The sequence below is a fragment of the Trachypithecus francoisi genome, unplaced genomic scaffold (assembly GCF_009764315.1).
Source record: "Trachypithecus francoisi isolate TF-2019V2 unplaced genomic scaffold, Tfra_2.0 Lachesis_group0, whole genome shotgun sequence".
Classification (NCBI taxonomy): Eukaryota; Metazoa; Chordata; class Mammalia; order Primates; family Cercopithecidae; genus Trachypithecus; species Trachypithecus francoisi.
Window position 1 is genome coordinate 161,415,601 of NW_022681453.1, and position 24,624 is coordinate 161,440,224.

General features: G+C 38.1%; 1 protein-coding gene across 8 annotated transcripts in view; it reads left to right on the forward strand.

Annotated features, from left to right (window-relative positions):
* NPHP3 (nephrocystin 3) overlaps positions 1-24,624 on the forward strand; it is a 50,000-nt gene that overhangs the window by 6,826 nt on the left and 18,550 nt on the right. For all 8 annotated transcript variants that reach the window (XR_004437335.1, XR_004437334.1, XR_004437333.1 and 5 more), the window contains exons 5-16: positions 834-967; positions 2,774-2,934; positions 8,811-8,967; positions 11,232-11,306; positions 12,995-13,168; positions 15,793-15,896; positions 17,208-17,322; positions 17,579-17,722; positions 18,193-18,290; positions 20,305-20,407; positions 20,855-20,937; positions 22,717-22,855. Coding sequence is in view for 5 of the 8 variants with exons in the window: in XM_033212663.1 (XP_033068554.1) it covers positions 834-967; positions 2,774-2,934; positions 8,811-8,967; positions 11,232-11,306; positions 12,995-13,168; positions 15,793-15,896; positions 17,208-17,322; positions 17,579-17,722; positions 18,193-18,290; positions 20,305-20,407; positions 20,855-20,937; positions 22,717-22,855 (1,487 nt within the window). In the remaining 3 variants the exon portion in view is untranslated. The remainder of the gene's footprint in view (positions 1-833; positions 968-2,773; positions 2,935-8,810; positions 8,968-11,231; positions 11,307-12,994; positions 13,169-15,792; positions 15,897-17,207; positions 17,323-17,578; positions 17,723-18,192; positions 18,291-20,304; positions 20,408-20,854; positions 20,938-22,716; positions 22,856-24,624) is intronic.

The following is a 24,624-nucleotide window of genomic DNA, read 5'->3' on the forward strand; positions in this document are numbered from 1 at the left end:
AAGCCATCCTAGGCCACATGAGGCCCACAGGCCACGGATTGGACAAACTTGATTTAAAGTATATGGGAGGATGTGCGTAGTTTATATGCAAATACCACATGATTTTATATAAGGGACTTGAGAATCTGTGGATTTGGTATGTGAGGGGAGGTGCTGGTACCAGTCCTCCACTGATACCAAGGGACAACTGTATTCATACCCAAAAGAATATTTTCATTATTTTTACATAACACAGTGTCCAGAATAGCTCTAAGATCTGTTTAGAATTTCAATATCAGTGCAGACCTAAGAAGTTATAAGTAGTTCTACTCTTTTTCCTTAAAACCATACAATTATTTCTCTATCAGCAAAATGAAAATCATTTTTAAAATTGTGCTTCTTGAACTAGCCAAATATATGTTAAATTTTTATTCTCACTAAATATAGTTAGCATAAGGCTACTTTTCATTTTATGCCATTCTTGAGCTTTCTTTTAACTCAATATATTTCAAGAATAATAAGAAAGTAAAGCTACAGATCCTCTTGGTAATGTAGGCTAACTTCAAGTAACAAACTAATCAAAAAACTCATGTAAAATTTTTTCATGACACTTGACTGGAACCACTGGTGCCTCAGGGAAGACCACTGGTGACATTCATTGCTTCAAGTCCTAGGATAGGATTTGTGTTTAGAAAACTAATTGCCTTTGAATATATTACTCTAGAAGCTATGGCAGTATTAACATGTAAGATGAGATTCCATTCTATGATGCCTGTTATGTTTTTTAAACTTTTTTAGAATGATCAAATATGTTCTGGTAATTTTTTCATGAACTTGAGCAATTTTATTTTCAGATGATTGGGATATTGCTGTAGCTAGTTTATTACAAGTTACTCCTCTGTTTTCACATTCTCTGTGGAGTAACACTGTCAGATGTTACCTCATTTATACAGATGAAACCGAGCCTGAGATGGATCTTTTCGTTAAGGTGAGGATATTTATAAATTCTGTATCCACCAATTTAAAATATAAGTTAATATTATATTCTGTTTCTGATACTACTGTTTCTGAACCAAATAGTTTCCTACTAGATTTTATGTCTTAAAGAATAGGAAGCGTCTTGGGCTTTTCTTAAGAGAAAGTATTTTTCAGTATTATATGCAAAGAAAGGTAGTGAATTGAGGGTTTATTTATTTATGTTTACTTTCTGGAATTAACTTTCCTAGGACGGGAGCTAGGACAGAAAAAGAAGGTTTTAACTTGTTTTAGTTATAAATGTCAGACTAAGGTGTTGGAACTTTCTGGAGTTTTTTTTGTGTGTGTGTTTGGTTGTTTTGAGACAGTGTCTTGCTCTGTTGCCTGGGCTGGAGGGCAGTGGCACAGTCATAGCTCACTGTAGCCTCAAACTCATGAGCTCAAGCAATCCTCCCACCTAGTCCTCCATAACAGCTAGGACTACTACAGGCACACACCACCAAATATGGCTAATTTAATTTTTTGGTTTTTTTTTTTTTTTTTTTTTTTTTTTGTAGAGAAAGGGTCTCATTGTGTTGCCTAGGCTTGTTTTGTGAAATTTTCATTGCATATTCTCCACAATGTTTAAGACTCTTGTTGATTGTGTCTGCTTTAGTTACTGTCTCTGCCAGCTCTATCCTTGAGTCTGTCTCAGGTAATAAAATTTTCTCCCTACCATGGTTTAAATTTTCCAAGGCAGCCGTTGGAGTTATTCTAAGGCGGGGGTCACTATAGCCTGTTGGCGAAATCTGGCCTGCTGCCTGTTTTAAATGGCCCAGCGATAAGATTGGTTTTCACATTTTAAGTGGTAGAAAAAGTCAAAAGGAGAATAATACTTTATGACGTGAAAATTATATGAAATACAAATTTTAGTGTCTATCAAGTTTATTAGAATATTGCCACACTCATTCGTTTACATATCATCCATGGCGGCACTACAACACCAATTCAATGGCAGAGTAAATTGTGATGGAAGCCAAATAAACCACAAAGATCCCTGCTAAAACAGCCAAGTTGTTAAGCGATTATTATTGTTGCAGAAATATTTGCTATCTAACCCTTTATATAAAAAGCTTGCCTACGAGTGTTCCAAGGGAATTTTATAGAATGTGTGTCACATGCTATACCTGCTATATTAACATCTTCCCTGTTGTTGATTACCAAACTCATTTAGCTTTCCTTTGTGATATTATTCAATTTTAGTAAAAAGATAAAATATTTTAAAGCCCAAAGCTTCCATCCAGTAATTGAATATATTATTCCCAAGGACATTTTGAGGGTATTACTAATTTCTTTCATAATAATAGTCATCATTACTTACTCTCTTAATTGTAGATTTATGTGTTTTAATTTACATCGCTCTGCTTTAGCGTTCTGATGTATCATAGTGGATGTTTTTTACTATACAGATCTATGGATCTATATTTTGCACTCTGTATGACAATAAAACAGATTGTTCATGGTAATAATACCGAAAAGAAACAAATACCAAAGCAAAATAGCCTAATACTGTCTCCTATTGTTCTAGGTTTATTATGAAATAAGTCATCTTCTGAGCTAGAAGAAGGCCAGGTTGCTAAGCTATTATTATTTGTATTTGAGAGAAACATGCCTTTTCTCTTTAAGATTTTCTTTAAAATGTGATTATTTTTAAAAGTTTATATTAAAAGATATCCAGTATAACCTGTTTTAAAGCATACTTTTTATTTTAAGTAGTATGAATCTCACTTGGTCTTTAGTTAAATACATTAAGCTTTTATATGTTTTCATTTGTTTTTAGGACTATTCACCTAAACTTAAGAGAATGTGCGAGACAATGGGATATTTTTTCCATGCTGTTTATTTTCCAATAGATGTTGAAAATCAATACCTCACTGTAAGAAAATGGGAAATTGAGAAAAGTTCTTTAGTTATTTTATTTATTCACTTAACATTACCAAGGTAAGCTGAAAAAAATGTAATGTATTATAAGCAGTAAACTGTAAATAGAATTGAGATTGCCAAATAAGCTTCAAAGATAAATTTTAATTGCATCCTTATAATAAAAAAGTCCATGAAATTATTAATTCTACAACTGTTTCATACTTAAATAAAATCAAGAATTAAAAGTTTTATGTTGTTAGATTTTTAATTTAAAAAGTTTATGCTGTTAGATTTTTTCATAGGTCATATGATCAACATCATTAATTTATAACTTATTATAAATCAGAGTTTGGCAAATATAGCCCAAGGGCCAAATCTAGCCAGGAGTCCGCTTTTGTAAATAAAGTTTTATTGGAACACAGCCACATTCATTCATTCATTCATTCATATATTTTCTTTTTTTTTCTTTTTTTTTTTTTTTGAGACAGAGTCGCTCTGTTGCCCAGGCTGGAGTACAGTGATGCGACCTCGGCTCACTGCAAGCTCTGCCTCCCGGGTTCACGCCATTCTCCTGCCTCAGCCTCCCCAGTAGCTGGGACTACAGGCGCTTGCCACCATGCCCAGCTAATTTTTTGTATTTTTAGTAGAGATGAGGTTTCACCGTGCTAGTCAGGATGGTCTCGATCTCCTGACCTTGTGATCTGCCCACCTTGGGCTCCCAAAGTGCTGGGATTACAGGCGTGAGCCACTGACCCAGCCCATTCATATATTTTCTACAGCTGCTTTCATACTATAATAGCAAAGTTGAAGCGTTACAACAGAAACCATATGTCATACAAAACCTGAACTGTTTACTATCTGACCTTTTACAGAAAAAGTTGATAACTCCTAATTTCAATAATCAACATTAACCTTCATTGTTTTCTTTCTTTGGATACCAACTGAGAGGTATTTGAACTATATATGTTACATATGAAGTTCATGCACTTGATCACTTGTATAGGTGTTGAATCATAATTTACATACTGTGAGGAGCTTACTATTTAAATAGACCCAGTAAAGTGAACAATGTTCTTATAATGTGAATATAATCATGCTAATAAGTCTTATCTGCAAATAAAGATTTTTTTTCACCAGTTAGATATAAAGGACAAAATAAGATTAATAAGAGGCTAATTTTTCTTTCTAGATTTACTGTCTAAATTTAACCTTTCTAAAGCATTTTGCTTTTTTATTTTTAATTGTGGACCAACTCTGACTTTAACTGTGTATAGATATATGTAGGGCCTTAAGTTTCACAAGTTTCCCTACAGTATAACGCATTTTTGACCCTTAAGACTTTGCCTAGTGGCCAGGTGAACAGGGAACTACCTAGTCAATGAGCCTTCATTCAGAATGTGTTTAAGGAGTTCTTCAACTTGATTGTCTTCAGTTGGGTTTCATTGCTATCCACCCCTTCCTTCTTCTTTCCCTGTTTTTATATTTATTAAGGATATATCTTGTCTTGTTAATGATTGAGTAGTTTTTTTTTTTTTTTTTTTTTTTTGAGACAGAGCCTTGCTCTGTTGCCCGGGCTGGAGTGCAGTGGCCAGATCTCAGCTCACTGCAAGCTCCGCCTCCCGGGTTCACGCCATTCTCCTGCCTCAGCCTCCCGAGTAGCTGGGACTACAGGCGCCCGCCACCTCGCCTGGCTAGTTTTTTTTTTTTTTTGTATTTTTTAGTAGAGACAGGGTTTCACAGTGTTAGCCAGGATGGTCTCGAGCTCCTGACCTCGTGATCCGCCCATCTCGGCCTCCCAAAGTGCTGGGATTACAGGCTTGAGCCACCGCGCCTGGCCAAGTAGTTTTTTTTTTTATCTTACTTGGTAATATGTTATTTGTTGTTACATTATTTTTTCTAATTCTTATCTTTAATCCATACAACCATTTTGTTTTTCTTTACATTAAAAAAACTTTCCGATTCCAACTCATGTCATTGTTCAGTTCCCACCTATGAGTGAGAACATGCAGTGTTTGGTTTTCTGTTCTTGTGATAGTTTGCTAAGAATGATGGTTTCCAGCTGCATCTATCATGGGGAGGGGGGAGGGGAGAGGGAATGCATTGGGAGTTATACCTGATATAAATGACGAATTGATGGGTGCTGACGAGTTGATGGGTGCAGCATCAACTGCATATGTACATATGGCACAAGTATACATATATAACAAACCTGCACGTTATGCACATGTACCCTAGAACTTAAAGTATAATTAAAAAAAAAAAAACTTTCTGGGTGACAGAGCATGACCCTGTTTTAGAAACAAACCAAAAAAAACCCCTTACTTTTTAAATAAAACATTGTATACATTATATTTACCCTTTTAACATTTATTTTTCTTTTCCAATTTTAAACTCTTCTTAATGTTTTCCTCCCCATTTATTTCATATTTTATTACTTTTGCTTAGTAGTTTTCAGTTTATCTCCTTTTAGTAAAATTTTATATTGTACATTTTAAAAAATTTTATTCTTGTTAAGTAAGGATTTAAATTTCTTAAATTTAATAATTTTAGTCTCTACTTTGGCTTTATTTTACTTAAACTTTTCCTATTCCAGCTGCTTATTATTTTATTATTGTTTCTTTCATGCCTGTCAAGAGGTATGGCCGTGGGGATGGGCTCCACACCACAAACGGGCTGTTGGAGACTTTGTTTCTCTCAGATTGCACCTTCACCCACCCCAGTGACTACCCCATCCTTCCCAAAAGATGAATCTGGAAAAGCCTCTCCGGAGCAGCTTGGAAGCTCCATGGGGAAACACTTTCCTGGTCAATAACTATTCCCTGTGTGCAGATGGTATCCACAGAGTTATTTGAAGATAGTGTTCACTGGCTTCTCACACTATTCAGGTCTCTTACAAGAAATTATGAAGCTCAAAATGCATGGTTTTGGGGTATGAAATGATTGGATTTGGAGCAGCTATGCTAACAACATGCTTAGTTGTAGGTGGGGAAGGTAGGCAGGAAGTCATGCTTAGTGAGGTGCACAGGCACTGTGCCTCTCAGTGTCACTGACCGGAGAAGGTGCATTAGAGGGAAATGGCCAGGCTCCTGCACTGCTTTTCCAGGGGTTCTTCTTTAATGCCTTTGATTTGACCCGCCTCCCTTCATGGAAGGAGAAAAATCCTGGGAGAAATCTCCTACAATGAAGGATGGGAACTGAAATATGGCGAGTCCAGGAGAGGCTGGCTGAGTAGGAATATTCCAGATAAAGGTTTTTTTTTTTTTTTTTTTTTTTTTTTTGAGGCGGAGTCTCGCTCTGTCGCCCGGACTGGAGTGCAGTGGCCAGATCTCAGCTCACTGCAAGCTCCGCCTCCTGGGTTTCCGCCATTCTCCTGCCTCAGCCTCCCAAGTAGCTGGGACTACAGGCGCCCGCCACCTCGCCCGGCTAGTTTTTGTATTTTTTAGTAGAGACGGGGTTTCACCGTATTAGCCAGGATGGTCTCGATCTCCTGACCTCGTGATCCGCCCGTCTCGGCCTCCCAAAGTGCTGGGATTACAGGCTTGAGCCACCGCGCCCGGCCCAGATAAAGGTTTTAAAATGAGGAATTATTTGCCCATGATTGGCCCTCCTTCATTACATCAGCACCTTTGCTGGGCAGACCAGGCTCACTAAGAATGCTTGAACCTACGTAGAAGGAGTAGAAGGAGAGGTGCCTCTCCCTTCGCACAGCAGCACAGAGGGGCAACTGTGACTGGTTTTCCTCAGGGCATCATCAGTCTTTCTCAAGGGATGGGGAGGCCTCCGTGCCTAAGGGGTAGTTCAGTCACCTTTCAGGACTTCTTAGGCCCTATTATTGGTTTCAGGTTTTTTTTGTTTTGTTTGTTTTACCAGATCGCCCATAGAGTTTCCTTATAGAATTTAGGCAAGTGGAAGCTCTTGTTTGTTCTATAATTGAACTTTCCTCATTATGCCTCAGCCTCACTGTTTTAACTCCTCCAGCCCCACAAAGCTGCATCTTCTCTAGCAGCTCCTCCCCTACATTTTTGTCTGCTCAGGCTACTTTCTGAAGGGATCTTAAAGTGCAGTTTATCAACATATTAGCTGGCCTGTCATACTAACTTCAGCAATTATCAACTCATGACCAGTTGTTTCATCTGTAGCATCTGCTTCCGTTCCACCAAATTATTTGAATAAAATCCCAGAGATCATATCATTTTATCTGAGCCCCATGGGTCAGTTTTGTAGGGAATGTTTTGAAATATGTACATGTGCCTGAGCAGGACACCCACTCTATGGTCTTCTAATGGGCCACAGACTTTTCCCCCAAAGCACTGACAGATGAATCATTGGAATTCCAAAATTCTATAGAACATGGTCAGAGTGATTTTAACATAGAAAACTTCTGTGGTTTGGGTAGAATGGATTGGCACAGAAATATACAATAGAATGTTTCTTAATTTTTAATATTTTGGGCCAGTAGTCTAATTTGCAAATTCTGAATCATATAGTATCACCCTTCTACACATACACACACATACCCCACACACAAAATTTGTTTCTCTAGACAACTTTCATTGAATGCTTTCTAGAAAGGGGAATTGGTTGCAGTGTCCTTTGTTGTGTAGAAAACCCCAGTAGATGTGGGCTGCGCGCCTTGGCTCATGCCTGTAATCCCGGCACTTTGGGAGGCCAAGGTGAGAGGATCACTTGAGCCCAGGAATTCAAGACTTGCCTGGGCAACATGGTGAAACCCCATCTCTACAAAAAATACAAAAATTAGCTGGGTGTGGTGGCATGTGCTTGTGGGCCTAGCTACCCCGGAGGCTGAGGTGGGAGAATTGCTTGAGCCCAGGAGGTTGAAGCTGCAGTGAGCTGTGATTATACCACTGCACCCCAGGCTGGATGACAGAGTGAGACCCTGTCTCAAAAAAAAAAAAAAGAGGGAGAGAAAGAAAGAAGGGAGGGAGAGAGAGAGAGAAATACCTCAGCAGATTATTAGTTCTAGGATTTTTTTTCTAGAATTTTCATTAAAAATATAATTTTGGTTCCCTGTAACAAAGTTGTTTTTTGGAATTTTTTTTACCTTCACCTCAGTCAAGGTTTTTTCTAGTCATCCAACCTCTTCCAATCTGTCTCCAGATCTTTCTTGTAGTATATATTGGGTATAAGGATTAGGGTCATTTATTAGATGAGAAAAGACTAAAAGAACTGGGAAAGAGAAAACTCTCAAAACTTTGGGGCTGCCATCCAAACAGAGAAGCTCCTCTCCTTCTATGTAGGTTCAAGAATTCTTAGTGAGCCTGGTCTGCCCAACAAGGGTGCTGATGTAATGAAGGAGGGCCAATCAAGAGCAAAGAATTCCTCATTTTGAAACCTTTATCTGGAATAAAGGCCTCTCCTGGACTTGCCATATTTCAGTTCCTATCTTCCATTGTAAGAGATTTCTCCTGTGATTCTGCCATGAAGTGAGGTGGGTCAAATTAAAAGCATTAAAAAGAACCCCTGGAAAAGCAGTACAGGAACCTGGCTGTTGCCCTGGATGGTGCCTGTGTACCTCCCCATGCATGACCTCCTGCCTACTTGTGTTAACATGGAAATTATACCTTTTTAGATGGAATTTTGTTTGCCATCTATTTTCAAAGTCTCATGAGTCTAGCCCATTATTTTGAGCCAAGTTTAAGAGTGTTTTTGAGATCTTTTTTAGTTTTAAAAAATAAAGTTCTATGGGCTTTACAATTTAATGCATAATTTATTATATTTATGCTCACTATGGGTTAATGAATATATTATATTTTAAGACCAAGCTGGAAGAGAGCCGTAGCACATCCAGTTTTGGAAAGCTTCACTTGTTCTGCAGTTGGACCTTTTCTGGCCACTTGTCACTGTAGTAAAACTCCATTATTGATATAGGTTGATTAACTAACTGCTTGCTGCCACATGCAGTATAGCACACAAAATGCTGATTTCCAATCTAGCCTTTTATTGGAAGATTGTGAAGAAGCTTTTCTGAAAAACCCTGAAGGAAAACCTCGATTAATCTTTCATCGTTTGGAAGATGGAAAAGTCAGTTCTGACTCTGTCCAGCAATTGATTGATCAAGTTTCTAATCTAAACAAGACCAACAAAGCCAAGGTAAAATTCATAGGCATTTTTGAATAACACTCAGCTGAGGGAAAAACTGGAGCAAAGGCCATGAGATGGACATGAGCCTGGCATGTCTGGGCAGGGGAGAGAAACCCATGTGGCCGGAGCAGATAAGTGAGGGGAGGAGAAGGAGAGGGGACCTCATTGATTGTGAAGAACCTCAGAGGTCATTTTGAGGATATTGGCTTTTCACTTGGAGTGAGATTGGGAGCCATTGCAGGACTATAAGCAATAGAATGAGGACCGGCGTGATCATTTGACAGTCATCTTTTTGGCTGCCACGTTGAGAAGAGGTGGTCATTCAGGGGGTAGTGTGCAGAGTCTCAGAGCCATTGCCGTTATCCAGGTGAGAGATGCTGGTGGCTCCAAGCAGGGTGGTGGTAGAGGAAATGATGAGAAGTGGTAGGATTCTGAATACATTTTGACAGTAGAGCCAATAGCATTTCTTAACGGATTGGTTGTGGGTTGTGAGAAAAAGAGAGAAATGAATCGCAAGTGTGGCTAGCATGAGTATGATCTGTATGATCAGATGGTATTTTGTGCTTTTCTCCCAAGCATAGAGTTCTTCTGTCTACTGACCAAGGATTAGTGTCAGGAGGAGACTTTTTTTTTTTTTTTTAAGAGACAGAGTCTCACTCTGTCACCCAGGCTGGAGTGTGGTGGCATGTTCATAGCTCATTGAAGCCTCAAATTCCTGGACTCAGATATCAAGCAATCCTCCCACCTCAGCCTCTTGAGTAGCTGGGACTATAGGCAGGGGCCACCATGCCTGGCTACTTTGTTAACATTTTTATAGAGATGGGGTCTCATTATGTTGTCCATGCTGTAGGAGGAGACTTTTTATAGTGACTTTTCCTGAGAGCATTGGGGAAAACAAAAAGCTGATGATGGGATGAGAGAAATTTGATCATTCCTAGATGCATGTTGGGATAATTTTTAGAATAGATATTATAGGCTTTTTATTACTGTACATGGAGGCAACTTGGTAAATGTCTGTAGTTAATGTCAATAATACAATTGAAAACAATTCTAGGATTTTTACAGTTTTCACTTCCCTGTGCCCAGCCAGGAAATAAAATCAAATATGAATACAAGCATTTTTCTTTCCATCATTTAGTATTGAAAAGATAGCTTGAGACCAGCATGCCATATAAAACTAAAGAGGCTAAGACAAAAAGGAAGTGCATTTTTATTATCATTTCCAGACCCATTTCATTCTTTAATTATTGTAGTATCAAGTAGTCCACTAGGTCCCACAAAAAAAGATATTTATCTTTTTTATTCTATGTATTCTATAAGCTTTACTTTTAAAAAATTAGTATGCTAGAAGGATGAGTTTATTTTATAAAATAGGAGTGAAATAAGGTCTCCCTACCATGATTATAAATGTAAATGGAGGGTGAATCTCCATGCTTGTTCACTTGGTATTTATTGTAAAATCATTGCCTTATTCTCATTTTATCAAATATTATTAGTAGCAGTACACATGTTCTTACAGATTAGGCGTTCTTCTTTCAGCAGACTCAGTAAGACTACATAGTAAAATACTATTTTGCTTTTGTCTTTTGTAGAATTATAGTTTTATTGACATAAAATTGTATTTTGATGCATTTTGAAGGGTAAATATATTCAGTGGTGTGGAAATACATAAGAGAAAATTTGGAGACAGGGCAAAAAAATGTATACTTCTTTTTATTTATTTATTTTTTTGAGACGGAGTCTCACTCTGTCACCCAGGCTGGAGTGCAGTGGCGGGATCTCCGCTCACTGCAAGCTCCGCCTTCCGGGTTCATGCCATTCTCCTGCCTCAACCTCCCGAGTAACTGGGACTACAGGCATCCGCCACCATGCCCGACTAATTTTTTGTATTTTTAGTAGAGATGGGGTTTCACCGTGTTAGCCAGGATGGTCTCGATCTCCTGACCTCGTGATCCACCCGCCTCACCACCTCCCAAAGTGCTGGGATTACAGGCATGAGCCACCGCACCTGGCCTACTTCTTGTGTTATTGTTCCATTTTTCACAGTAAATCCCTTGTGTGGCCTTGGACAAGTTACTGTGCCTCAGTTTACTCTTCTATAAAATGGGGATAATAATAGTATCTCCCTCCTAAGATTGTTGTGAAGATAAATTAGCTAATATGTGTTAAATATTTAGAATAGTTCCTGTCACATAAGCACTATAAAAGTGTTTACCACCACTTCTTTCTGATATTATGGTTTTTCTCATTGTTCTTAAATGATTTTTATCCAGATCATTGATCACTCAGGAGATCCTGCAGAAGGAGTATATAAAACTTACATTTGTGTAGAAAAGATTATTAAACAGGTAAATATGCATTCTCTGTAAGATTTCATCTAAAATATTTTAAGATCGCTTTCTATAAAATTGAATTTTCCAGAGAAAACCACTTGCTTGTCTTTTTGAACACAGTACCTGGGGAAGGCGCTGTTGTTTCTGTTGGGAGTCCATCCTGTGGTATGTTCTTAGCATTACTAGGATCATGTATTAATATCTTTACCTCTGATCTATCTCACAGGACTATTTGATGCTTCAATACCTAAGTGTAAAACATATTACAGAAGCGCTAGCTAAAAACTGTTTGAGAGAAAGTGTTCATTTTATTCAATAGGGAGGCTCCTCTGTGTACCCTTTGAGTTTTTATATATTAGGAAAGTCCCTTTCAGGTTTTCCCACCATGTTATCCCTAACAGAAGAGGAGGATGAAAGCGTGCCTCCAGGGGGGATGAGAACATGGCCCAGGGAGGGGCCTTAAGCTGGAAGTCTTTATGAAGTTTCATGTGCTGTCTTGAAAATTTATGTGAGTTATATATTCTGCCTGATATTATGTCTATGTTTGTGTTTAATATAAAAAATAATTTTAAATTATGTATTAAAAAAATAGTAATAATGATTATTTATTACTCCCCTCTTCCTCAAACAGAATGGGCACAGTGGGAAGATGTGCCATGTTTAGCCTGTGGTTGCCCACACCTTCTGACACATCCCCCAGGCATCCAGGGACCCTATTTGAGAAGTAGGAAGTATGAAGATTTATTATTAGAGAAAGAGAGTGAGCCCCAAAATGATATGACCTCTGGCAGCACATTTTATATGGTATTCTCTAGTATGACAGTTGTCTTTATCAAATTCGATCTTCACAATCTTGTGAATTTTAGGACCAAGATAAATAAAATTCATTGAGCAGAAAGAATGGCAGCAAGTGAAAGTAAATATACTTAACATCATTAGTGCTTGAAAGAGAACATATTTTCAGTAACTTAATATAAAGACTAAATATGACAGCAGAGATACTTGAGATCAAGAAATCACATCTTAGTAATTCAATTCTTTTTTTTTTTTTTTTTTTTTTGAGGCGGAGTCTCGCTCTGTCGCCCGGACTGGAGTGCAGTGGCCGGATCTCAGCTCACTGCAAGCTCCGCCTTCCGGGTTCACGCCATTCTCCTGCCTCAGCCTCCCGAGTAGCTGGGACTACAGGCGCCCGCCACCTCGCCCGGCTAGTTTTTGTATTTTTAGTAGAGACGGGGTTTCACCGTGTTAGGCAGGATGGTCTTGATCTCCTGACCTCGTGATCCGCCCGTCTCGGCCTCCCAAAGTGCTGGGATTACAGGCTTGAGCCACCGCGCCCGGCCAGTAATTCAATTCTTATAACATATTTCCTAGTCGTTAGTACTTTATAACTATTCACCAGCCAGATTCAGCCAAAGATGGTGAGTAACATTTTTCAAGAAACAAATTCCATGGGATTCAAAATATTCCTTTAATTTTATTTTTATAAAAAGAGGTATTCATTTCTATTACTTTAATATTTTTCTTTTGTTTTAAATTAGTGATTTTTTATAGTTATAAGTTTATTCTTGTAGGTGTTATACAAGGGCCATATGTTTGAACTTGCCCTCCCGAAAGTAGGTGAAGCCCACTTTGGGCCTGGGTGCCCCCGCTGTAAGATCTTTATTTTCTTCATTCATTTTTGTGTGGTTGTTCTTTGTGTTCAGGATATACTGGGTTTTGAGAACACAGACCTGGAGACTAAGGATTTGAGCAGTGAGGATTCCATTCCAGAAGAAGATGATTTTGGTGATGTTCTGTGGGACATACATGATGAACAAGAGCAAATGGAAACTTTTCAGCAAGCTTCTAATTCAGCCCATGAGTTGGGATTTGAGAAAGTAAGTGCTTGGAGTATTAGTCTAACAACGATCTGTCATCACTTACAGGCTGTATTGTGATTTTATTTTCATCTAAATATAGTTAAGGTTTATGATTATTCTAGTTGTCTAATCTCATGGCTTGATTATCCATGTTGAGACATGCTTAGGTTTATGTCATAAGAAAGATATGTGAGATTCAAATATGCTTATAGACCAAACATTTTTAGTTACAGACCAGAATTTATCAACCACATGTTTATTGTGCCACCATCTGCAACTCACTCAGACTAGAATTAGGATAGCTAGGAAACTTGATAAGGATAGTATGGCTGAGGCCAGGTGCAGTGGCTCACGCCTGTAATCCCAACACTTCGGGAGGCTGAGACAAGCAGATTGCTTTAAGCCCAGGAGTTTGAAACTAACCTGAGCAACATGGCAAAACCTTGTTTCTACAAACAATAGAAAAATTAACCAGGCATATGGTATGCACCTGTAATCCCAGCTACTAGGGAAGCTGAGGTGGGAGGATCAATTGAGCACAGGAGGTCAAGGCTGCAGTGACCTGGATACCCCTGCACCCCAGCCTGGGCAACAGAGCAAGACCCTGTCTTAAAAAAAGAAAAGATAAGAAAAATGAATAGGAAGAGTATCTGTTCTCCAATTCTTGACTCAAAATATTACATTCAGAAAACAAACCATAGTAGTTCATGAAATAGGCAGATAAGTCCTTCTTTATCAGTCTTATCAACATCCTTAAATATCTAAACAAATTATCAGAACTTGAGGTATACAATGAAATCTATGTGCAAGTTCAAAAAAATTTAATAATAATTAAAAATTAATGTAAGAACTAATATTTTAAAGAATATTATAGTAGCTAATACTAACAGTTGTATTTTTACAGAACTTTTAAAATTTAGACTGTCAATGTCCTGATTCCATCATTTACTAACTAGATTTTTCAAGTTACTTGGCCACTCTAAACTTTTACTTTCTTGGCTGTAAAATGAGAATAACTAATAGTAACTACCTCATGGGTACTTGTTGCAAGGATTAAACCAGATAATGCACATGAAGTGCTTAGCACAGTACCTGATACATGATAAATGTTAGTCGTTATTTTATGAGAAGTATTGCTATTGTTGTTTTATAAATTAAGAAACTGTGGTTCAGATTATGGTTTGCCTAAGAGTACACAGTGAGTAGATTGCAGATCTGGGAGTTGAACCTAGTTCTTTTCTGGCTTCAGATCCATGGTTTTTCTTTTATAGCCAGGGGTCTGAACTTGGGAAGAATGGATCCTATAAATGGACTTTCTGTGGGACCAAGAACTAAGTCATTAGGACTTAGAGGTAGTAAATCAAGACTTTCTTTGCTCCTTCAGAAGAATCATTTCTATTCAAATTATTTGAGTTCCTGGGGAATATATTCTTTAGAGATATAATTTTTCTGCTTGTTAATTAAATATAACAAGTAGAAAAATTGATTGAAAACCTATACCAAGTAATTCATTGTAGTTGCTGGAGAATTGTGCTATTCTAAAGCTAGCCTAAAGCTGGCTGCAAACTACTTGCTATACACTTTTTAAAATTCCTCATCAGCTATCACTTCACTGGTACACTGAAGAAAAACTCAAGTCTCAAGATAACTTTTGAAACTCCTTAATAAGTACTAAGATATTTTGGTTTTTGTGTGTGTCCTTTTTAGCTTTGAACCAGTTTTGAGTTTCTGGGGAAAGCTTGGGAAATAGGAATTCTTGGACTTTACACCGAACTCACTTAGTTTCAGAAAGATCTCAGGCAGCCTAGGCTAACCTGATTCTCGGGCAGGTTGGGAGACTCCAAGTCCCCACACAAAACCTCTTATTTGGACCTTTTCTCAGCAACCCCCAGAAACTAAGGTGATTCCCAGAACAGGTGTTTATTCCTCTGACCGGGAGATCTAGGTCGCCTGCCAGTACCTTCAAGGTCTTCTGCAATATTTTCTGTGGTTTGGGGGCTACAATGAGCTCCCTGAAACATTCTGCAAACATTTGAGTGTTGCAAAACCCCACAGGGACCTGAAATGTTGTCCTTTACCCATTAATTTGCAGCAGTACTATGTGTAGAAGAAATCGTGACCCGTTCTTTTTATTTATTTATTTATTTTTTGAGATGGAGTCTTGCTCTGTCACCCAGGCTGGAGTGCAGTGGCGCGATCTCGGCTCACTACAAGCTCCGCCTCCTGGGTTCACACCATTCTCCTGCCTCAGCCTCCTGAGTAGCTGGGACTACAGGCGCCCGCCACCACGCCCAGCTAATTTTGTTTTTGTATTTTTAGTAGAGATAGGGTTTCACCATGTTAGCCAGGATGTTCTGGATCTCATGACCTCGTGATCCGCCCGCCTCGGCCTCCCTAAGTGCTGGGATTACGGGTGTGAGCCACCGCGCCCGGCTGATTGAGGCCTGTTCTTAGTTTACTAGTTCAGTCATGGTTTTGGCAGCCATAAAAATAGCCGGTTATGAGGGTGCTGTCAACTAAAAGTAGATTTCATTTTCTCACGGAGCTTTTCTCCAGTATTTTCAGAGAATAATCAGAAGTTGACTCTTCAGTAGTCTCAGAGGCATGTGCTTCCTTACAATGTAAATTCATTTTTTTTCTAGTATTACCAGCGCCTTAATGATCTAGTGGCAGCACCAGCCCCGATTCCACCTCTTCTGGTGTCTGGAGGACCAGGTTCTGGAAAGTCTCTTCTTTTATCCAAGTGGTATGATGCAGTGCAATTAAATTATTGTTGTCATTGTTTGAATTACTGAATCTATTCAACAAAATGTATTGCATGCCTGCCTTCCTGCGTGGCCTACACTAAACATTAACAAAGTACAAATGAATAAAATAATAGGTTCATGCCCTGAAATGCATAGAATTTGGATGTCAGAGAGAAGACACAGAATGAGAAAGCAATAGGAAGCATGAACATTCATGATTATGTACATAAATCGCATAGGTAACAGCTATGGGAGTGCTATGTAAGGAAGTGATCATATGTGACATAACATGTCATATAACACATATGACATGTTAAGTGGATTGTCGAGTAATGTGCCTTTATTTTTAATTATTGCCTTTATTTAAAAGTTTCATTGGGATTTTAAATATTGGAAACAAGACAAAAGCAGACTAGTTAGAGTGAAATACATTCTACAGAACATCAAAGTTAAGGATAACCTTTACTATGAATGCAATCTAGTTCTTCAAATTGTGGACTAAGGTTCATAGAAGCTAATAAACTTTATTTTTTCATTATGTTATTTAAAAACAAGCAGTAAAAATACTTTCTTTCATTCATAATTATTTACATTGAAGGGTTAGCGTATGTAGTTGTTTCCTTTTTATTACCCTTTTAAAGTTATGTTTGGAAAATAATATTTTTGTACCTAACAAATTTTCCTCTAGTAGGAATTTTTAATTAAAAGTTAATACTTATTTTACTAATACCTTACCCTTATATGTAAAGTACTTTGGTTTATGTTAATTAACATCTATTTGTAATTAAAATGAATCTACAATTTTTTAAAAGATTATTTAGAAGGATCTAAAAGTGGAGTAAAAACAGAAACTTCCGGCCGGGCGCGGTGGCTCAAGCCTGTAATCCCAGCACTTTGGGAGGCCGAGACGGGCGGATCACGAGGTCAGGAGATCGAGACCATCCTGGCTAACATGGTGAAACCCCGTCTCTACTAAAAAATACAAAAAAAACTAGCCGGGCGACATGGCGGGCGCCTGTAGTCCCAGCTGCTTGGAGGCTGAGGCAGGAGAATGGCGTAAACCCAGGAGGCGGAGCTTGCAGTGAGCTGAGACCCGGCCACTGCACTCCAGCCTGGGCGGCAGAGCAAGACTCCGTCTCAAAAAAAAAAAAAAAAAAAAAAAACAGAAACTTCCATATTTATTTAAAAGTAACAGACCATCTGATTCTTCAATTAGGCAACATTTGATATTTACTGCATTGTGAATTCTTTTTTTATTGACAGTCAAGGAACTTGATCCGTTTTATAAAAGTGCTGCCTTTTTCTTTTAGGATTCAATTACAACAGAAGAATTCCCCCAACACACTGATTCTTTCCCATTTTGTGGGAAGGCCCATGTCGACCAGCTCAGAGTCCTCCTTGATTATTAAACGACTAACTCTAAAGGTATGTATTCCATCTTTTGGAATTACAGAATTTTATTTAGATTCAGAAATTGTTGGGACTAATAAGTACCTACTGGTAAACTGATTTTCAGTATTAGCCACCTGTTCTGGTTTTGTATTAGGTTAAAAATAATATTTGATACAATCAGATCCTCTTGGTGACTTGATTTGGGTTTATAAAAAAGTGAGAATAGCTCTGTAACTACTTCAGTAACTATGTGTAACTACTTCAGTTTGTGTATGTTCTTATCTTGTAGTTGATGCAGCACTCTTGGTCAGTCTCTGCTCTGACACTGGATCCTGCTAAGCTTCTGGAAGAATTTCCACGTTGGCTGGAAAAACTGTCTGCTCGTCATCAAGGCAGCATCATCATTGTTATTGATTCTATAGATCAAGTTCAGGTACCATTTTCTATTTGTTACCTATTGATACACTCAGAAAGAGATGCAAATTCAGTAATAGCTAGATCAGGCATTTAAATTATATGTTTGTGAGAAGAAAATATGATGTTATTTTTCATATTTCTTCTTTATTTCTAGGGAGGAAACATGGATTTAAAAAATATATTGTATGTCCACAGACACTAATGTTTTATTGACAAAGACCAACTGAATTTACACAATTAGCAAAGACTATTAGTTTTGACATATTTTTAGGGCCTTGACATTTCCTGACATGTCCAGAGTTCGATTAGTGATAATAATGTTTGCTACTTGTTCTTTTAAAATTCTAAAATAAATCACCCCAAAATAAGATTTTTGTCCTTAATAAGATAAACTTAATGAGAATTTCATTTTATTTGGGCAGCTATTATTGGATTGTTTTGAAATATTTTGATTAATAGATTGAATTTTGTTTTTATATTTTTAAGCAAGTTGAAAAACACATGAAATGGCTGATAGATCCACTGCCAGTGAATGTAAGAGTAATTGTTTCTGTGAATGTAGAAACATGCCCTCCAGCATGGAGGTACGATGCCAACTTTAGTTCTTTCAGAGTACATGAAATGTTTTAAGTACAAACAAGGAAAGGTTTTAAATATGCATTTATGGTTTTCATGTTTTTTATGTAACTTGCAGCGAGGATGGGGAGAAGTGGGTGAATTTATGAAAAAAATATCTATAGGTTTTGGGGCTGGGCGCGATGGTGTGAGCCTGTAATCCTAGCACTTTGGGAGGCCAAGGCAGGCAGATAACTTGGAGCAAGCAGTTTGAAAACAGCCTGGCCAACATAGTGAAACCCTGTCTCTACAAAAAATACAAAAATGAGCTGGGCATGGTGGTGCATGCCTATAATCCCAGCTACTTGGAAGGCTGAGAAAGGAGAATTACTTGAACCTGGGAGGCAGGCAGAGGTTGCAGTAAAGCAGAGATCGTGCCACTGCACTTCAGCCTGGGTGACAGAGGGAGACCCTGTCTCCAAAAAAAAAAAAGGATTTGGTGGGAGGTTAGATAGATCTGGGATGCAAGGGAAAAAGAAAGAGCCAGGATGATGATTCTGGAGTTTCTGACTTAAGAAGTTAATTAATGTAGCTTCATGAACTGAAATAGGAAGCACGGAGGACAGGCAGGTTGTGGGGAAAAGGTGATGAATGTAGTTTTCAATCATGGTTACTTTGAGCAGCTCCACATAACAATGTCTAGTGGGCAGTTAAATTTATAGATGAGGAAAATAGAGAAAAGGCTGGGCTGGGAATAATAGACACCTGTTATTTTGAAATGCAAGCTCACTTTAATGGTCCTTTAAAAAGTAGTAGAGTGGCTGGGCACAGTGGCTCACACCTGTAATCCCAGCACTTTGGTAGGTCAGGGCAAGTGGATCACCTGAGGTCAGCAGTTCGAGACCAGCCTGGCCAACGTGGTGAAACCTGTCTCTAGTAAAAATACAAAAATTAGACAGGCGTGGTGGTGGGCACTCGTAATCCCATCTACTTGGGAGGCTAAGGCAGAAGAATCACTTGAACCCAGGAGGCGGAGGTTGCAGTGAGCTGAGATCACACCACTGCATTCCAGCCTGGGCAACAAGAGTGAAACTCTGTCTCAAAAAACAAACAAATGGCTGGGTGCAGTGGCTCATGCCTGTAATCACAACACTTTGGGAGGCCGAGACAGGTGGATCACAAGGTCAGGAGTTCAAGACCAACCTGGCCAACAGTGAAACCCCATCTCTACTAAAAATACAAAAAATTAGCCGGGCATGGTGGTGGGCGCCTGTAATCCTAGCTATTTGGGAGACTGAGGCAGGAGAATCACTTGAACCTGGGAAGTGGAGGTTGCAATCAGCCGAGATCACACTACTGCACACCAGCCAGGGCAATAGTACGAGACTCCACCTCAGAAAAAAAAAAAAAAAAAAAAAGTAGTAGAGCAATTGGATCACATGGAACAGTGTTTCTCAACCTGTTTTTGCTCCTATAAGGAACCTTTTTAGACATTTTATTTGTAAATTGCCTCCCCCAAGAAATTTTAATGCCACACACATATTGTATATCAGCTTGTATATATAAATAGATACATGTGTCTCTGTGTACTTTATACATAAAAAGAGTAAGCTTAACTCCCCCACAAATCCAATTTTCACTACCACATCGAGAATGTTATGTTGTAATAGTTCAATTTCAATTGCATTACAAGTGCTTGTGGACAATAATTGTGTCTGGTGCCACTCCTGATAGATACTCATAACTATGCTTAGTTTTACTGATGGTATGGAATATAGAACTAGAAATGTTTACCACATAACTATCTAATGTATATACTGTTTATTTTATAACTTTGTTGTGATTCATTGCTGAAAGTAATGATACACATGTTAGAATGAGTGAGATATATTAATTACTTAATATGATTAATAGACATTAGTTTTGCTTATTTTACAAAAGCAGTATAAAAAGTTAATTCCTGTGGTGGATTTTAAATTGTGTTGTGGGTAATTACAGTTCTTGTATTATTAAAATTTCATTTTTCTTTTCTTTAAATAAAAGGTTGTGGCCTACACTTCATCTTGATCCCTTAAGTCCAAAAGATGCAAAATCTGTTATAATTGCAGAATGCCACTCTGTAGACATTAAATTGAGTAAAGAGCAGGTGTGTATTTTTAATTTTGATGCAATCTTTTACTCTTTCTTATCTTTCCTATGAAACATCTTATATGAGACTTAAAATTCAATGTAGGGGATCTGTTATAAGGAAAACTAGAGTTTAGTAATGACTTTGGTAAATGTATTGCCTCTTAAACTAATGACAGGTAGAAAAGAAGCAATAAAAAGATGTTGGTCTTAAGGTTTACTTTACTATATAGTTTTAAGCAGGTATTTTAAAAGCAAAAAACCATTTTCCTACTGGCCACATCTGTGGTCTGCAGTTGGAAGGCTGACCACAGCCGAGGATCCACCATGCAAGGCGTGATGTCACTGATGGCAGCAATGGTGTTACTTCTGTTGGGGTATTTGTTGATGGCTGGATAGTAAAGACCGCTTAATTCCAGGGTGGTTTTTGTATTTCTGTTTTGTTTTTCTTGGTAAACTGGTGCAGGAGAAGAAGCTGGAACGACACTGTCGTTCTGCTACAACCTGCAATGCCCTTTATGTCACCCTTTTCGGCAAAATGATCGCGCGGTAAGTGTTGGTTATTTTACATGATCTTCTGCATGTTTTGTGATTGCTGCAGACCCTTTCTCACCCTGCAAAACTGCAAACCAATCACTACACTGGTCTCTTGAGCCACTCAGATTTTATTTGAATAGTGATACTAACATTTGTGAGAACATGGCTTACAGGTGAAGATTGAGTACCTACTGCCCATGATTGTCAGAACTTGATAGATTTGTCTAATTTTCTTCACACTAATCTGTTCCCTATTGGAGATTGCAAAAGAAAGCCATCCTCACCCTCATTTGTGGCCCCTAGCTTTGGGAGAGTGAAGGAAACAACCGAGGGTTAGAATATTATTTCAGGTGTCTTTGAATATCAGGAGGTAGATATAGATACGAATTTTTAATTGTCTCTATTCTCAAGTCCTGATAAACTTTTATTATAAAATAGTTTTATTTTAGATATCCATTAGTAATCTGCCTTTAGATAAGCATTAGGGTATCACTACTTTTATTTCCTCAGTATAGCTTTACCCTATTCTATCTATTCTCAACCATTAGAATGTTTTACTACTTTTATTTCTTCTTCAGTATAGCATCACTCTACTTTGTCTTTTCTCAATCTGCGGTAAAAAAAAAAAAAAAAGATTAATACATTTTTTGTTACTCATTGCAATAGATGGCAATTCTAGCACACATATTTCCAGACATTGAATCTAGTACTTCTTGTCTCTTTATTCCATGTTCTTGTCTTCAACACCAAATTTGAAATTAAAAAATCTTCTGAAACTTTACATTGCCCACAATATTTCATCTTTGTTTTTGTTTTTGAGACAGTGTCTCACCCTCTGTTGCCCAGGCTGGAGAGCAGAGGCTCGATCTCGGCTCATTGCAACTTCTGTCTCCCAGACTCAAGCGATCCTCCCACCTCAGCCTCTTGAATATCTGGGACTACAGGAGCACACCACCATGCCTGGCTAATTTTTGTATTTTTAGTAGAGGCGGCGTTTTGCTATGATTGCCAGGCTGGTCTTGAACTCCTGGGCTCAAGCAGTCCACCTGCTTAGCCTCCCAAAGTGCTGGGATTACAGCCTGTGAGCCACTGTGCCCAGGCTGCCTGTGATATTTCCACCGTCCTTTTCCACTGTTAGTTGTGGCAACACATCTGGCCTCTGTGAACATAAGTGATACAATGAGTATGATTCAGGAGTGTGAGTCATTTTTCATACATTTAATAATGTTCATTGAAAGTATCTTTTATTGTTTTTATTTTTGAAAGTACCTATTTTAAAGACACTATGGACTCTTTGTTTTTTCTCTTTGTACACCTTTATATTATTTTTAAAAACTGGTAAATATTGTGTAATCTTTTCAAACAAACCCCCCCTATTTAATGATTTTCTTTAGCCTTGTGTTTTCAAAATTCTGGCTCCACACAAATTTAATTTGCATGGCTAACTAACAATACTTACCATCGTTTCTCTGCTTCCTGTATGTAGGTGGCATGCTTCTGGATAATAAGAACCATAACTGACTCATTTTTATGTTCCCTAATGCCTAGTAATTGCTTGACAAATAATAGATTTCAGCATGTTTATTGCACTGAATTAAATTATATATAGTAAAATAAACCCAATGACTCTAGCAGCCGCATAAAACTACCACTTTCCTGTATCATGTTTTATTGAATTTGTTATTGGTTGCAGTACAAAAAATAAGAGTTCACATTGTTTTTAATCGATCTCAAAATTTTCATAGATGTTGGCAATCTGTAAGAAATTAAATCTCTTCTCAATTCCAACAGTGCTGGGAGAGCAGGCAATTTAGATAAAATCCTTCATCAGTGTTTCCAGTGTCAAGATACTGTTTCATTATATAGACTCGTTCTGCACTCTATCCAGGAGTCCATGGCAAATGATGTGGATAAAGAGCTAATGAAGCAGGTAAAATGTAAAATGAATCAGGTAAAACTTATAAAAAGGAATGTTAGTTTGCTTTATGTGTGTGTGAATGGAAGTCAGTAACAATTCTTTTAAAATTTGTGCTTAAATATGTTTCAGGCGTATGCAGGAATGCTGATAGCCAGAGTGTGCTTATGGAAATTTGTGTTTTCCTGATTATCATTGAGATTTATCATCTTTTCATCTTACTGGCTATCCTTGTTTCCTTTTTTTCTGAATTGCTGGTTCAAGTCTTTACCATTTTTTAATTGGGTTGTTTGTCTTTTCCTTATTGATCTGTAGGTGTCTTAAATGTTCTGCGTACTGAAAACAAATCCTTTATTAAAAAATTTGCAAATAGGCCGGGCGCGGTGGCTCAAGCCTGTAATCCCAGCACTTTGGGAGGCCGAGACGGGTGGATCACGAGGTCAGGAGATCGAGACCATCCTGGTCTACACGGTGAAACCCCGTCTCTACTAAAAAATACAAAAAACTAGCAGGGTGAGGTGGCGGGCGCCTGTAGTCCCAGCTACTCGGGAGGCTGAGGCAGGAGAATGGCGTAAACCCAGGAGGCGGAGCTTGCAGTGAGCCGAGATCGCGCCACTGCACTCCAGCCTGGGCGACAGAGCTAGACTCCGTCTCAAAAAAAAAAAAAAAAAAAAAAAAATTTGCAAATAAATGTCTTTTTCCTGTTTGTTTCTTGTCTTTTAACTGTATAGTATCATTCATTATGGTTTCATCCATTATACAGAGCTTTGTTTCATATATATATGCTTGTGTTTATACATACACACACACACACACACACACACACACACACACACACACACACACATAATTTCCTTCAAAAAGTTTTACAGTTTTGTTCTTCATGTGTGAAGTCCTTAACTCTTGTTGGTATCTTTTTGTTTATTGTGTGAGGAAGGGATCTACTTTTTAATCCTCTGTCATGTGGATAATTAATTGTTCTTTTTACTAAATAATACATGTCTTCTGCTCATTTGCAATGCCAACTGACAATATCAAGCTCACAAATAAAAATGTGGGTCTATTTCTAGGCTCTTCTGTTCTGATTTTGCCTATTCTTTGCCAGTGCCACACTGCTTAGTTATTAGAACTTTAAAGTAAGCTTTCGTAGTTACTTGGGTAAATCTCCTTTTATTATTATTCTTCACAATTGCTTTGTCTAATTTTCCATATATATTTTTAGAATTAAGTGCTATGTAATTAAAATAACATTTTAGTTTTTGTTGATGTATTCAGTTTTGGTTTTTGAAAATGTATATCTAGCAACCTCATAGTTTGAACCTGGATCTATTTTTATGTTAACTTTTCAGCTTGGTGGTTCCCGGGGTTTGGACTTCTCAGCCCACTCCAGCCCTGCAAGCTTCCTTGTATTCTCTCCATGACTGTGGGCTAATGTTTTTCCCATGCACCCCTTCACTGAGCGTGACGGTCCTTCAAAGCCCTTCAACGGTTCTGTTGTTGACAAGAAATCTAGTTCCACCTCTTTGCCTCACACGGCTTAAGGGCTCACCTTCCATCCCACTGTGGGTGTGAGAAACCTAAACCCTTAAGTTCCTGGGGGCTGCTGCCTGTCCTCTAGCTCCACTGCCCCCATAGCCAGCAGTTTCAGCTGTCAAAACTCTGATTTCAATTTCCTATTCATTTTTGACAGTTGGAGAATTTTCCTATCTTTTTTCCAGGATCAACTGTGCTTTTAGAAATGTGTCTGATATCCATACATGTTTATAATAGGAGGGCTATTTTCT